The 17,182-nt window shown below is 39.5% G+C and overlaps 1 protein-coding gene across 3 annotated transcripts in view; it reads right to left on the bottom strand.

Moving 5' to 3' along the window:
* DCLK1 (doublecortin like kinase 1) overlaps nt 1–17,182 on the bottom strand; it is a 371,284-nt gene that overhangs the window by 25,606 nt on the left and 328,496 nt on the right. For all 3 annotated transcript variants that reach the window (XM_075592105.1, XM_075592104.1, XM_075592107.1), the window contains 5 exons: nt 8,978–9,111; nt 7,688–7,765; nt 7,169–7,265; nt 5,334–5,414; nt 2,261–2,374 (listed from right to left, as the gene is read on the bottom strand). In XM_075592105.1, coding sequence (XP_075448220.1) covers nt 2,261–2,374; nt 5,334–5,414; nt 7,169–7,265; nt 7,688–7,765; nt 8,978–9,111 — 504 coding nt within the window. The remainder of the gene's footprint in view (nt 1–2,260; nt 2,375–5,333; nt 5,415–7,168; nt 7,266–7,687; nt 7,766–8,977; nt 9,112–17,182) is intronic.

Genomic DNA, 17,182 nt, shown 5'->3' with positions numbered 1-17,182 from the left:
CAATAGTCAGCATACAATAGTCAATAGGCAATCTCTCCATACTTCTATGAGTTGTCTGAAGCTTCTGAATTATCTTCGCATTTAGCACATATGTTTCACGTCCATACGTGAGCACTGACAGAATACACCGGTCTAAAAATTTCTTCTTGAGGCACATTGGGAGGTTCCCTTGAAATATCGTCTTTATTCTTTCAAATGCTCTCCATGCCATCTTCATTTTCCTATTGATTTCATTCAAAAGGTTCCCGTCCATTGTTATTCATTGGCCAAGGTAGACAGTCTTTGACATCAATTTCTATTCAATTTATTTCAAACTTTGCAGACTTGTCAGATTTGTTGAACATCTCTTTGGTCTTGCTGAGATTCATATGGAGGCCCACATTCTTACTTGCTGCGGCAAGTTCTCCAATTTGTTGCTGGAGGTCTTCTATAGTTTGCACACATAAAATACCTACAGTACATAGAAGTTCTGCTCTTTTCACTCGTATGTCTTAGTTTTCAACTCTGATTGATGGGAATACTTTTTAAGGGACAAACGGAACTCTTTATCCTTCTCATCATCCATGTTCTCCATTAGAGATCATTAGTAATTTGCTAATTTGTCACTATGGTTGTATACTTATGGGTTATTCATGAAATCAGAACCACTATGTAATGGGTTCTGGAACACCAGAGATCCCATGACGGAGTGGCAATGTCATAGGATTTCTGCTGGTCTTCTAGTGGGGATCGCGCTGTTGGTTTCTGTGGAGCTCTGAACGCAATCCAGCTGACAGAGGAACGGAGGAGGACACTTCCTCTTCATTTCCCATCATCAGTGATGCCGTGGTCACGTGATTCTTCTGAGGAGCAGTTATTTGAATGCAATATGCAGGAGGGCTTTGGGCCCTTTAGTACTGCGGCCCCTCAGGCACCCAAGGGGTTAAAGTGTGATAGTGCTGATCCGGCATTACCACATGGAAACTCCTATTTAAGATACCTTCTTTAGCATCCAAAACAACTTTGCTTAAGAAAATGACTTTACATAAAACTTGTGTTTGTTTTCTCCATGGAAAAACTACATTGGTTTGACCCTGTCCCCTGGGAAAAAGAGCATTGAACGCCTTTGTGCGTTATTTGTAGAATATTGCTGGGGAAGTTGAAAGGATATAGACATTACACACATGCAATGAAAGCCTCTAACATTTGGACATGTATCTACCTAATGGGGGTGTGTTGTATTAAATATTTATTTCAAAAAAGTAGATGACATCTTTGGTATTAGCATAAATAAAGAAGCAGTTTTATTTTGGTTTGAGAATATGGGGAAGTACTGTAGGCAGCAATGCATTATATTTCGGGAATATAAAGTGTAAATACTAGAGGTTCAAACTGTTCACACAAGTTTGTGAACGTGGTGACATTTCTAAAGCTCCATAAAAAAAGTACAGGCTGGTTACATAACCAATAATGACATCACATTGGTCATGTGACCTGTGTTTTTTCTTAATTTTTTTTTTTTAAGAATAACGCATTATTTAGTAGCTATAATAATGCTGCAATTGCCTTGGGAGCAATTGTAAAATCATAAATACAAAAGTATTCCAGTTTTATTAAATGTTATCAAGCAAGTTGTATATATGTCAATGTATAGGTTTACTTTATTACAAAGCTAGTTACCTTTTTGAGCAATGTCTGTAATGTAGTAGTTTGTTTGCTATCATATTTTAAGTTTTTTTGATGTGAAAATATTTATTAGGAACACTTAAGCATTATTTTACATTTCGTTTGTTGAATGCAGGAAAGGACACGCTATATTTAATTGTTTAGCTTGTGTAGCAATTCATAACCCAAACTCTGCAATGAAAACTAACTTACATTGCATGAAACAATTCACTGAAAAACTATGAATTTTTATTGAGATAAATCAATCCACAAGGCCAAATTTGCCAGAGTTTCATTTAAAATAATAACATTTGGACAACGTGAGGCTGAAATGCATATCTTTACCATGTGTGTGTTTTTGTAGATAGCAAAACGTCTTTTATTTCTTGTGCCCATTTCACAAGCACATATTTATTTATTACTTCATATGTTTCTAGTAATATACCATGTGATACTTTGTCAGAGAAAGGAGATCTCAAGAATCCCAAGCAATTCCAAGAACATGATTTCCATATGTCAGAAATGACTGACAGATCAAGCTGCAATTGACCATGATACATGGTCGAAGACTGGTTACCTTAATTGAACTGTAGAACTGTATAATAAGTATGCTTACTGTTATGACAGACACTCCAGCGGCGGTGCTGTTGGGTTTTGGACCGGTGTTGAAGTGTTTCTTTATCTTCCCAGCCACTGAGAGCTGATACTCATTTTCTGGCAGACCATCATCCTATAAGGGATAAAAATACACCTTACAAAAATGCTAACGTAACCAAATGCCAATCGTTACTCCAACGGTTATCATATTGCAGAAAATAAAACACTGGGGGGAAAAAAACCTTGTGATACTATTTTGCTCTCCAATTAGGGCTTTCACCAACACGGCTGGTGGAAACACTGCCACTATGACAGTCTTTTTTCAAGACATCCTTTCTTCTGTGTGATAGTATTATTTGGTTTATATTTTATTTCCCCACCCGCTCCCCCCCCCCCATAGTTCAGGGATAGCTACATTGATGATGATCTTGACTGGGGCCTGAAACATTGGTTTTCTTATACAGATGCAGCGGTCATAATTTTACAAAATCACGCAGTTTATACCTCGGAATACCCATGTGATGGCGCGGGATTACTTCCAACCTTACCGCCTTAAGACACGAGTGCATAAAATGGCATTTTACTGTTCTGGCTTATAAACACCTGAAATTGACACAGTAGCACAGTACTGTACACATTACAATTCATTCATTTCATTGCATTTAATTGCACACAATCCATGAAATTCAAACAAAGCAACCGCAATAAACGCGTGTGCCTGGGGCGATTGGCCACGTTCATGCCACATGTAGTATAGCAGGGCACATGAAAACGGCGCTGTGATGCCTTAAAATAACGGCCGCTGCATCTGTAATTCCAGCATATTGTTGTCCTGCAACATAATCACTATAACACTATTATTATTTTATTGCTCACCCATACTTGGGAGGGATTTTCTCTACTGCTTCCATTGAAACCATAATACCTATAACAGTCATGTCGACTCCCACTGATCTTTGGTGATTTTGAGTCAGGCCCAGTGATTATTGGCATAGATGGTCACATAGGAGGTTATTTATTAAACTGCATTAAACTGCATTCAAAGTCAATCGGAGTTTCTGTGCGATAGTGACCCAATCGGCACTATCGCAGTTGAATTATTTACCCCCACAGATTACAATAGAGTTTGATAAAAAAAAATTAAAAGCTTTTGCATTAAAATGCTAAGAAAAATAACACTTGTGGGCACATTAACATGACTCATACAGGTCTGCAACCCTGTCTTTCCCTATTATCTCTTAGCATACAGTGCTTCCACTGCAGCCAAGGATTCTGGGAAATGACATGCAAATAAGCAATCACAATTGGTTACTCTTTACTTCTTGTCCATTTTAACATAGACCCCTATAAGCTTATGCCTGCTGCATTATACCGCTTTTCAGCAAAGCCCGGGTTAGAGAAGTGCATAGCCAGTAACCCTACCCACAGACAGCTGTTTCCACTGTTTGGGTCTCATCAGTACGCGGCTGGTTACTGGCTATGCCACGTGAAGCTGGTACGTGGGTATAAACACATTAAAAAAGTCATGGTGGGTAAAAGGTAACTTATTTTTTTACCCACCTTATCTTTTTTTTTTAATGTCCCATTAAAATGCCAAATTTTGGCCTAGAACCCCAATTCCGCAGTGATGATTTAACTGAAATTTGTTTTTGTTTTAAATAGAAAAGCAGGAGGAATTCAGCTCAGAAACCATGGAACAAAAGAATGAATTTAGAAATTGGGACTCGCCTGATCTGGGATTTCATTGACGTGGTGGGCAAACCTATCATGCACTGGCCACCACATTATGTCATTAAAACCCCCATTTATAGGAGATATTTGAAATCATTAAAGATGTGAAGACTTTTATGCAGCAAAATAGAAGTAATAAGAAAGGGACAATAATTATGAAATGTTGGGTATTAGGACATTTGGATGTGGATTGATAATGTATTTTTTGCTTCTAGATATTGTGCTCACACTTCAATAGCAATCCACTATTTAAAAAAAATAATATATATAAATATATGTTAGTACCTTTTGTACCGGGTGAGCTTACTATGGCACATGAAACAAAATAATTGAACCCCTTTGATGCCTTAGGCTACCAAGGCATTGCAAAGGAATATCTCAAGACATCAATGGGGTTAACACATAACATAAATACTTTAGAAATAAAATACAAAAAGTATAACATCCATATGTGCCAATATTTAACCTTTAGCAGCCTAAGTGGCTAGCTAGTTATGGGTAGGCTTGGCAGGTGTCCTGTATATATAAGGGATTGTCCCCTTTTTCTCCTCCTTGTCCTGTTGTCCCTGAAACGTCTGTCGGGACATTTAAATGCCTGATTTCTACTTACAGCGGTGCTTGCAGGACCATTTCATCTGACTCTCTATTTATAATTCTTAATGTTTATATTAGGAAATATGATAATCATATTCAAAGGCTTTTAACAATATGGTGGCTTCTGTATTTATCAAGCTCCCAATATGAACATCCTAACTTTAAGGTTGTGTTAAATGGGTTGTTTAGAATATGCCCCTCTTAACACTGGTGGATTTAAACTTATTTGTGTGACAAGTGGTTATATTAAGCAATGAGTAGAAACATAGGAAGAGTCACTTGGCACATATATGTTAGGATGCGGCCATAGTGTGCGCGCGACAGAGCTTAAATAGGCACATGTGCGTGTCGCTTGAGCAATCTGTGTCCTCCGTTGAAACGCGCGACAGAAAGGCTTTGCCATGACATCACCAGGCTGAACAAATGAGGTTCGCCCTCATTGGTTCAACGGCTCACGTGACGCGGCTGTCGCACGAAAATTCTAATGGATTTGTCTCCTCAGAATCCTGCCACGCCATTTCGCTTCCGTGCGCGCCGCATCGCGGGCACTATGGCCGGACTGGTGCATGTAATGAATTTGTTCATGCCACGTGCGCATGGCACATGCACTATGGCCGAGGCCTAAGTGTTCATTTAAGTGCTTCTTGAAGCCTATTTTTTCCTGTTCTAAGTTGCCGGATATTGCGCCTTCATATTCATAGCAGAATTGCTGCTGATATAAGGTGGTTAAGTGCAACTTGTTTCTACATAGTTAATTAAATACTTACATTGACCCACGAGTGATCAAGAACTTGCAGAGCAGAAAACCGCTGATCCACATCTACCTGAAGCATCATGGTGATAAGTTCCTATGAAAGATATATTTGACCCCAGTTAGAATGAAAATAAACACAATAATGCCTCTTCCCTAATTACTCCAGTAACAATCTCTCATTACAGATTTTTACTAATAATTTAGCTCAGCTGAATATAAATATTGTATTATGTTCTCATTAAGTTTTTTTACAAGCAGAAAACATGTCCATTTATTGTCTTACTTTTCACTATATACTTAGAAAGCAATGTATTAAGACTAAAACTGTGCAATTCTTTGGCCAAGTAAACAGTACCAGAATAATCTAAGAAGAAAATCCTATTCATTTCAATGGGAAACATATGATGCACATTTTCTGCCCCAGAGTTGCACCACTTTTGCCTTGATACGTATCTTAATTTGGATGAGTAAAAAATTCAGGTTGCACTCCAGTGGTGTAAAAAATGAGAATATCTAATGTCTTGGTAAAAATAAAGAAAGACCCGTCCAAAGTGTAGAGTTTGAGCTCCTGGTGTCTGTTTGCTGCTTCTTGCAGGAGGGAACCCCTTAATCACCTCACAGTAAAATTATAAATTGTGGTAAGCACAAAGAACAAGCACCATAAAATAAGCTTTTATTAATAAACAATGATAAGATAAAACATTTTTAAAAATTGTACTTGAGATGAGATTTTATTGTAATCAACTCCATCTCTCTATCCATCCCTCTATCCATCTGTCTGTATGTCTATCTGTCTGTCTATCCTCATTGTTCCAATATATATTTATTGCAATCAACTATGTATGTACTCATATATGGAATGAAATGGGTTAATATAAATTATCTATATAAACCCAAATGTAACAGCTCAGGATTCACTCACGATGAAGCAGCAAGAGGGCTGCGAAATGCGTAGAGACGATACAGAATTGAGAGCTGCTGAGACGCTCAACATCAGGGTTTCTGAAAGCCCTTTGAAGTTTCTCCATTGCTGCAGGCTTCCGTAGTGATGTCAGCAGACTCTGGATCAGATGGTATCTAGCAACCCATTGGGACGCCAGCACTGCAATGTGAGTGACCCCCATGTGGAAGGCCATGGGACGTCAACCGGGCGGGCCCTTACAGAGGTGACTCCTACTAGTGTAGAGGGATACCGGCACCAGAGAAGTGAGGATTCCTGGTTACCAGCTTGTGGGACCAGAGCTTACCACCCAGTGGTGATTGGAGATTCTCATCAGGATGCTTTTTCAGATAAGCTACTTTTGGACACTCATCTTCAGTGCAATTGAAAAAACTGATCATTGTTTATTAATAAAAGCTGCTTATTTTATGGTGCTTGTTATTTGCGCGTCTGCTTATCCACATATCTTCATTTACATAACAGACTATAAATTGTAAACTGCACTTGGCCTTAAGTTTTTATGTTTAGCCGATCTTATCCATACTACCTGCTTCGTTATTCTGTTTGACTGAAAACTTCCAACAGAACATTGGAAGTACTGTATTGTTTAGCGACAAGTAAATATTCTTCCCCTTTTAGCCATTATACTTGATAGACAACCACATTTGATAGACAGAAGGTTTTGCCCTGGAAATCGGTTATTTGATTATAATGTAGACTGACAGCAGAGGTCAATGTGTGAGTACTTGGGGTACATTGCATCAGTTTTCATTATGTTCAAATTACCATTTTTAAATTACTTCCAAGAATCTATATAGATAAGCTTCTGTCTACCAAATTCATTTTGGCCTATAATTTCCAAGAAAAAAAAACCCCACCATACAAATGAATTATAGATCAGTATCTACCTTTGCAGAGTCAGAAACATTGTCCCAATAAGGAGCTGGAAAATCCACCTGCCCCATTAAAATTTGATCAAAAAGTACTTCCTGGTCATCTCCACTCCTAAATGAAAAATCAAACAAACAAACAACAATATCTGTTATATACATATGATCAAGTGTAAACAATATTAATTTTTCAGTAGCATATGTGTGTAAAATGAGTATTATATATTATATCCGCATGTAAAATAAGTGCAAGGTTGAGTCTCTTTGTAGGATTTGTACTGTTCCTGGAGAATGTCGGTTCAATAAGACAGTTTTTCATAGATGGAACTTCAACATTTCCCAAGTGTTTTGAGGTGTACTCTTTTCCAAGCTCCATACACACATCCATTAAGGACTCTTACTGTATGTTGGTCTATTTAGAGACACCACAGCCTGCAATAACTAAACAATACATTGTAAAATTAGCCAGCTACCCAGGAATGAATATTAATAACCAAATATATGAAGAAGAGTTTAACAGAGAAACTTTACACATACCCACGGAATGGAGGAAAGCCACAAAGCAGAATGTAAGTAATGACACCAGCAGCCCAGATGTCCACCTTCAGGCCATACCTAAAGGGATGTAAAAGGTGCAACATATTAAAACAAATGGGAAACTTGTTAAATGAACACACATGGTTCATATTAAGACAGTATTATAGAGCAAATATTTTTCTTTATATTTCACATTGGTACAAAAGCCAAGTATGAACTTAATACAGCATTAATAAATGTACAAAATTAAGCCATTAATAATAATATAAAAACATATTTTCCAGTAACAAATTAAACATACAATTTGCTGTTTTATCTGGCTAGTTTTGGTATGAGATAGACATGTTTCAGCCCCCACACTGACATCATATATTATGATGTATTGCACTACTGTATGTATATTACATAATCGTGTTGCAAAAAAATCCCTACACCCTACAATAATGAGTAATTAAAATGGTTGCCATGACAAAGTCTCCACCACATTTGACTTTTTCCAATATCCAACACCTACTTTGTGTGTGTGTGGGTATATATATATATATATATATATATATATATATATATATATATATATATTTATTTTTATTTATTTTTTTTCAAATCATAATATTTTACATTTATTAATACAAAACTTAAAATTGGCATAGTAATTCAATGTCAACATTTAGTGTTCTAGTAAGGAAAAATGCTGGATGCACGAGTACAGTATGTTAATAATGTTGCTATAGAAAAATCCTTTTTTAAGAGTCCCGAGCCTGTGCTATTCTAATTGTATTGTGTACTGTTCAGAACCATAGGTCATGGAAATAAACATGTATGGTATCACTATACAAGTAGTTTTAGGCAAGGATAGAGATACAACTGGGCAGGTATTGTGTCCATTAAGAAAAACACAATTAGAATCCTTATCATTACAAGTCTACAACTCCCAGCTGTTTCTGTGGACTGCAAGCACTACCCATTGTGCTTAGTATTATAGTCTACGTTTAATTAGTATTTTCAACATAATTGTTCACATACCACAAGTTGACTTCATTTAAACTTGTTATTAACAATGAAGACACCACTTTTTTTCAATATTGTTTAAACAAGACAAATAAATTGAAACTATGACATTGTCCAAATAATCCCTAGTCACCATTCAGTTAATGGTGTTACCGTATATAGTATGATTACATCGCTCTTAAATTATAGTTCCATACATGCTCCCTCATTTCATTCATGTATGAAATAATGTCCCTTTGAGGTTACTATTACAAAATGTTTATTCCCATGAATCCATTTTACCCAGTCTCTGCAATAATTTCTGGAGCTACATATGTAGGCGTTCCACACACAGTATAAAGGGGTCCGTCAACCACTGTCGCCAGCCCAAAGTCTCCCAGCTTCAAAGATTTACTGCCATCCTGGTGTTCATAAACCTGCAACAGCAAGTAAAGAAAACACATTATTTACTATAATAGTGAGTATTAAAAACTAAAAAAAAAAAAATAGGAACACGTTCAAAGAAAAATGTTTTAGGAGTTTTTCCTTAACAACTCTCAAGCTGACAGCTCCAAGATGGTGTTAATTAACCTTACCCAAAGCCATTTGTTGCATTTAAAAAACAGCAGAAAAATACTACATTTTGAAACATATGTTTAGTACATGGCCCCATCCAGATCTCAGACCAGACTTTTGTATTTTGCCAACAGATGGTTATGGCAGGGAACGTTATGCTTGGCCTCACTTTCTGCTGGACAGACCTAATAATTATTCTCAGTAGCTGCTTTTATTTTGAATCGTGGAATGCTTTTGTATTATATCATGAGAAGAAAATAATCTAATCAAGAGATCAATCTCACAAGGATATCAACTTCATCCCAAATGTACCAGTGCTGAAAGCCTGAAAGTATATGTTTTACATCATTATCTCGTATTTATCCCAAATCAGCAATGTACAAAGGAACACATGTTCAACACATTGCAAGCAAATACATAGAAAACGAAACAGTTCCGCGTCGTCCTGCCATTTAACAGTAATGTAACTATTTTCATTGGAAGAAAAGATAGCATGCCATGTTACGATATCTTGATTATAATACTTCTTTTCCTGGCAAAGGCTGACACTGGAATCAACTAAGGAGATGCTTAGCAAACCAATATTACTGTCCCCTTGCTTTATAACTGAAATAATTTTCAGTTTACTAACACTTTTAGATTGTGTTTGCATTGTTAATTGGTTTGTTGTACACAGCCGGTATGACTTCTCATTACATAGTAATGCCACCGTGTCTTCTGATTTGGTGACGTTTAAAGTCATGTTCAAATAGTGTGAGAAAAAATGTATTTTTTTGTATTTAATGTTTCTACTGTATCTGTAAGTCATGTGCTGGACTGCCCAGAGAGCAAATTGGTTCATGCAATCTTTGGCATGCAAGCATTCCCTCTGTTCCTTTAATGAGCCAATACAACTGGATATCATCATGTGCAGTAGACCCAATCGGCAAAAGCCACACTTGACTATTTCCATGCCAGAAGAGGATATCTGTATAGATGACACTTCAGAAATGCAATTAAGATTCTTTTGAAACCGCATCTAGTTCAACACATCTGCCTAAAGAAAACACATGATATGCTAGCCAAAACATTTTCTTTGAAAGACCTTTAATCAAAGCATTAATGTTAGTTAATCACAATATACTGTAATGTACATTTGGCTTTGTTGATGCACATTGTTAGTAAGTCTTGGAAGGATATTAGCTCCTCTTCTGTTGTGGAAACCAGCAAAGTGTTTATAGTTATTACATTATTGTATTTTTATTGAAAAAACTTGCAAGACAATGAAGCAATTCTGTTTTCTAAGCAACAAAACTGGACTTTGCACAGGATTGGTCAACATCAGCGTGGGATGCACTGGAGAGGTAAAAATACTGCAGTGGACACACTACTGTATATAAAAACTGAAACGCAAAAATGTTTGAAGAATAGCAAAAGCACAATGTACTGTATGATACAGAAACATACTGTAAATGATCATGTATTAAACTGTGAACAGTTATTAGGGCTCTAATGGGTTCATGCCTCAGTACAAGGGGATAATGTCTTCCCAGTCGGGTTTGAAAAATCTTAGCTAGGGGTATGGCAGCAGGTGCCAGGAGCCAGCCTGACCAAAGATGTATGCTGTGGCTATAACGGGACACCAAAGAAGTACTGAGGAGATAAGGAGCTAACGCCCTTGGACTGCAGTTGCTACAGCCCTCTGTGCTGTAGGGAGCAGGTACCATGCACCACGACCCTAAAAAGCCACCCTAAACACCAAAAGGACTGTGCACCTGGACCACCAGATGCTGGGACTTGCCAGGTGATAACAGCAACAGGTTATCAAGTTGTAAGATATATCATGAAATGGTTAAGTTACAGTACAGTTATTCTGCCTCTTACCTGGGGCCGAACCCTGAACAAGTGCAGATGTAGCGAGACTAAGACCTTGTCCAGGTGGCGCTGAGCGGGCGGGCACGCTCACGCTGGCCGCAATGAAACACATTGCGGCAATGTGTGTGGCCAGCGTGAGCAAGCGCCCGAGCATGCGCCATGCTTAGCTTCTTCCCAAGCAAGCAAATTTGAATTTGCTGCTTGCTTGTGCTGCCGTGCATGAGCGTCTGCATGCTCAGCGCCACCCTGGCCGCAGCCTTACTGTCCCCAGCGCTGCAGGTGAAAAAGTAAATGGTCACAGTGCTGGGTACTGTGTCTGCCACGATGATGCGTCAGGGGGGTCCATGCTTCCAGATCAGACCCTCCACAGCGTTAATTAGTCCGGGCCGCGATTTTTGAGGCCGCGGGACCTCGAGGTGCTTCGGGAAGACCAAGAGTAAGTCTTGCTACATCTGTAGTAGCACCGACACCACAACACCCCAATTCGGCAAAAAAAAAAAAGAGAAGGTTATGGATTTCACTCAAACGTGGCAAAAATGTGAAAATCCTGAATGATGGATCATCTGTGAACTTGGATTAACCAGAATATGAGACCTCAAACATTAGGTCTATTTACACAATACTATCAGAAAAAATGTGTGTGGTGCTCTCAAGACAATACTTAAGCCAATTAAATTGATAACAGGAAGACAACCCTTAAATGAGTATATATATATATATATATATATAGTGTCTCTAGGAATGTAGCCCGGTAATGACAATCCCACAGACCAGGTAGTAAGGAAATGTCAGTGACACCTGCAGGTGACCGGTAGATGGAACATCCTAATGACAAACTGTATTGTAATAAGGGCAAAATGGAACGAACTCACTTGGGAATCTTCATCCACCATAAGCAGTAAGTCCAGTTGGGTTCCAGTGTCCAGGGTTGAATGTGCCTCCGTATGCGGTAGTCAGAATGTGGAACAGGGAAAAAACGAAGCACCAAGTCCAGCTGTAGAGTAGCAATAACACCAACAGGGATACGTACCAAAAATAAGCTATTTATTAGGATCCAGGCAAAGTAACAAACACACCTACGCGTTTCGGACCTCTACAGTCCTTTATCAAGGTGAATTGATAAAGGACTGTAGAGGTCCGAAACGCGTAGGTGTGTTTGTTACTTTGCCTGGATCCTAATAAATAGCTTATTTTTGGTACGTATCCCTGTTGGTGTTATGGCTACTCTACAGCTGGACTTGGTGCTTCGTTTTTTCCCTGTTCCACATTCTATTTACACAATAAAATAATATGTTGTGAAATGTGATGTGATTTTATGATAAGCTAAAATGGTACGTGGTTATGAGCCAAAGACCCATAAGCCTTCATGCCCAAACATTTCTCCTGTTTGAGGGAGACCCTCGGGGACATTCTACTCCTGAGACCAGGCTTGGTAAAAATGAATGAGCTCTTAGGGAGGTGTCTTATGGAGTAACCCCGCTGAGAAGATATAGCTCTTTATGTCCTAGTCAGTGGGCCATAAGGTTTCTACCAGCGCTGCACAGTGTGTCTTATGGAGTCACTTTCAGTAAATATTTACTAAGAGATGCCAAAACATAAGAGATCTTCCAGCGCTGGAAGACACCTTACAGCCTATTCACCTGAATGGGCTGCAAGGCACTGGAAGGTGTCTTAGGGCAGGGGTGCGCAAACTAGGGGGAGCACAGTGCTTAGAGGCCCCGCGCTCTTCCCCAAAGCATTTAAATGAAATGTTGGGGGAGCGTGCGAGGCCTCTGTAAGATCCCTTACCTTGTCTCCGACGGCTTCGGGCGATGCGTCGCCATGGCAACGCAGTGTCACATGACCCCATGGCGTCATTCGACGCCAGAGACAAGGTGGAGGGGGGAGAGCAGGTAGGGGGGCGCAGGGGAAAAAGTTTGCACACTCCTGTCATAGGGAATAGCACTGCTTAATAAAAATGAACCTAAATGCTTCTTAAGCATATTTTACATAAAAATTTGTTTTTTAAATAATTCAGATTTTAACCCTTTGTCCCTTCTCCGCCAGAGGCCATCACATATTTAACCCATTCTCCGACCAGAGGCAGCAACATATTTAACCCCTTCTCCACCAGAGGCTGCCCCATATTTAACCCCTTTGCTGTTTTGCGGACTACCAAATAGCTGTCTGCTGAAAAACCACGTTCCCCGTATTTACTATAAATTGCACTTAGTTGTGGCATCGGGGACGAATGACAAATATGTACAAAACACTCTCTTATTGGTTCCTTTTCATGTGATTAAAAGAAGCAGGGAGAGTGCAAAAGCGTTTCCACAAGAAAACCCTTTAGCAAATTGCACTGTGTAAATGCCAGCAAAATCTCATGCAATATACTAGAGTTTGGGAATTTGTAGCCGTTTCCCACACTTCTGCGCGATCCCACTAGTGTGCCTATTGCTGCCAGTATGTAACATTGCTCAATATAACCGGATGGCCAATCTAGTACGGGGCTTTAAATTGCAATGGGAGTTTTTATAAAACATAATTGGCTCAGACTTCCTATTTGATATGAGGGTCGAAGGCCTAAACTCGCGAAGCTCTGTTAAATCAGAGCAAATCATGTGACCTTAAACCCAACTCTTTTATATTCAGTTCTAAAATTAAGCATATGTTGAAATACTTTGAAAACACATATGCGTGTAAACGTGGCCTGTAACCCGTTCCTACTAATTCCTGTCCCATAGTGATATGAACGAAACCTGTGTAATTAAAGGCTGTGTTTTAATTTAATTTATTTCTAGGGGGGAAATAAAATGAACGTATACTTACTTTTTGCAAATCAAAGCATATTTTAACCGTTTTAATTAAAAAAAAAGTTTTTTTTTTTTTTTTTTTTGGATGGTAGCTTCCTGCAGGCTCAAAATAATAATCACAAGCAAAGCAAACTCTAAGGTACTCTCAAAATGATGAAGAAAAAAGAACTGCATTGGTCTACATGCCCACTGCCCAACCAAGTTACTCTACCAACGTTTCAACACACAGTGTAGAGCCTTTATAAAGGCAAAGCATTACAGGTATGTAGCACTGAAAGGGCTTGCAGGGCTTACATATTGTAGGCTTCTGCAGTGAAGGGGTTAAGAACGACTGCACTTTTAAAAGCTTTAATTTACTGGCAGTGTTTAAAACAATAGAGAAGCAAGTATCTTCATCCAGTCCATATGAGCATCTTTACTTTCAGAGGAAGTGGTGTCACCACAAACATCAAATGCTTTAAATTACCAAACAAATGATATAATTTACACCTAAATAACTACATCGGACAACAAGACCAAATGTGATGTCTGACAATGTGTTCACAATAAACACCCCCAATCTCACTGCACTTTTTTTTATAGTTCAATAAGCAATGAAGATGAGAACAGAATGAATTCCAGTTATTCACTCTGTAGTGGCTGCTGTGTTTTAACTAAGCAATAAAGTGGTGTAATTGTACGACATTAATTGAATACATCCACACATAATTGTGCTCCACCATATGTAACCTATTACCAGAAAGGCTTTTTGTAGGGTTTCCTCGTAAACATTGCAGATGGCAGCAGTCAGGGCAGCCGTTCTCCGGGGGTCATTATACTGCCATAAAGATGTCCTACTATTTAACGAAATAGATGTGGTGTAAAGGAGCAATTGCAAGGAGACGTTCTAATTAAAGCCTGCTGATTATGCTCTGCAGAGAAACGGAATAAGAGCAAAGAGTGAACACTTGGGGGGGCTATTTACTTTGAGGGAAAGTCTACGATCAAATAAGATCAAAGGTTCGACAGCAGATAGGAAAACAGGGCGATAAGGTGGGCCCAGTGGGTCTTATCTCCCGTCACATTGTACGTTTCTATCAGGGAGCCTTAGCGTTTGCACATTTACCCAACGCATGTTTTGTAGTTAGAAGGGAAATGCGTTGCGCTGGTGCCTAATTTGCAAATAGACTAGTAAATGCAGCAGTAATTGTATTTTGACATCTGATAATGAATGTAGTGAGCGCGCAAGGCATGTAATTAAATAGGCTGTGTTCATAAATCAAACAGAATATATTTAGTTACAATATGTGTGCGTTTGTCTATTCTTTTCTTTAAACCGTTTACCACTATCAACATTGTATATATTATAGAAACTGTATGTAAACATTTGTATAGAACGTTTGTGTATAACTTATGTAACTCCCTTTCCCTATGCCTAAGGGAAACCGCGGGCGACAATGCGTGCTGCTAGTACCTGTACACTCACAGGAGGCCTCTGCTTCAGGGAGCCTGGGGTAAGCTCTCTCTCTCTCTTAATGCAGCACCTCCACCTGTGAGGGATCCTAGTGTTGGCGGGTTGACTCCTCACAGGACCCAATACAGTCAGTAATAACAATGTCACACCAGATATATATAACTCGGTTTTACTGTAACAGTAAATAGCATATACCACACTCAATACAAGGCAGAAATAATACAATGCAATAGCACAATAAGCTGAGTAGTTCCCCAAAAGTACTGAGGGTGCCTTGCCACCTATAACCCCGGTGTCCGCAAAAGCAATCCCACCCAAGTGTGAGGTAGCACTACCCCTCTCTGTTGTGTAGGTGCATTTTGGTACCTTTCTGGTCACAGGCCTGACCAGGGAATAATGAGAGGAGGATGCTGGATCAGGTGCCACGCAGCGGGGCCTCCAACACAACTTCCCTCACACCTTATCCAGGGCGCAATCTCCTGCCGGAGGGTTCCACCTCTCTGCTGCCAGGTGCAGCTCTTGTCCAAGGCCGCAGGTCACAGCGTGGACGTCCATCCAACGGCGCAGTAATGCGGCTGTAGTTCTAAGGGGCAGGGTCCCTATCTGAGGCCTTCCCTACAATACTGAACTATAGCTTGCTCAGGACCTAACTGGGGCCGCTCGCGCTTTTCCCTTCGAGGCTTCTGGGACTTGTAAAAACCTCAAAGAGAAATGATAAGAAAAAGGCGCAAAGAGAGGCAATGAATAAAACCAATGTTACAGGTAAAAATGTTATAACATAAACAATGAATGAATCAAGGCATACATGCAAGACAATGATAAAAAATAATAATGTAAAAAACACAAAAAGACTTTGCCTGATATAACTGGGACTGCTGCCGGTGTGTCAGAGATGGCTGTTCAGGACACTTGTACTTTCTCACAAAGCTCCAAGCCTTTCCCCGTCAGATGGTGCCGGATGAATAGAGGGAGGTAGGTGTAGTAGCTTGCCGATTTTGACCGCGCTGCTCTGTCGCCAAGTAGTGAAGTCTTCTCCTGGGTGATGATCTCAGTCGGCTCACTTACACTACTGTTTAGCTGGTGGCTGCTGCAGCTGGCTGGTGCTCAAACCTCTTCTTTAATGCCGGAAGTGACATGGGACACGGGATTTGGGGTATGACGTCAATTTCCAGATATGACGGTGCACCCCTTCCCGATGGTGGGCTGTGTTCTCGGGAGGCCGGTGTCCCTCAGGCAGGTAGAGAGTGAATACGTCCTCTCAGAGCTCACAATAGATGCGTATCTGGTAGCTCTGTTGCTGATCCGATTGTGACCCGTGGTAGGCTCTCTTCCGCCGCTCCTGCCACCACTGTGCATGTGCGCCATTTCTAAAATGGCCACCACCACTATCTCACAGATCGTGCCGAGCTCCGCCGACCGGCTGAACAGCTGAGCAGTTCCCCCTCGCCAATGCCAAGGAGGGGGACACTGCTACACTTACTCATCTAGTATTAATACCATAAATAGTTAAGTAATGGTATTATTAAGTAAATTATAATATATTCAATATAATTATCATATATATATATATATATATATATATATATATATATATATATATATATATATATATATATATATATATTATCATATATATATATAAAATTATTTTGACTTAATAGTATTCAATTAAAGCTGGTATAATATTTGGCAGTCGCTTCACACGCACCTCTAGCTAGAGCGATATGTGCCCTCTAAGTAGACGCGACAGGGGGCGTGTAGGGGGCATGTCAGAGGCATGGCCTTGATGTCACGGAGCTGGTTCACCCTCACTGAGCGAACCGCTCACGTGAC

This window comes from Ascaphus truei, chromosome 3, assembly GCF_040206685.1.
Source record: "Ascaphus truei isolate aAscTru1 chromosome 3, aAscTru1.hap1, whole genome shotgun sequence".
In the NCBI taxonomy this organism is placed as follows: domain Eukaryota; kingdom Metazoa; phylum Chordata; class Amphibia; order Anura; family Ascaphidae; genus Ascaphus; species Ascaphus truei.
Note: the sequence above shows the minus strand (reverse complement) of the source record. Positions and strands in the feature narration are given on the sequence as shown.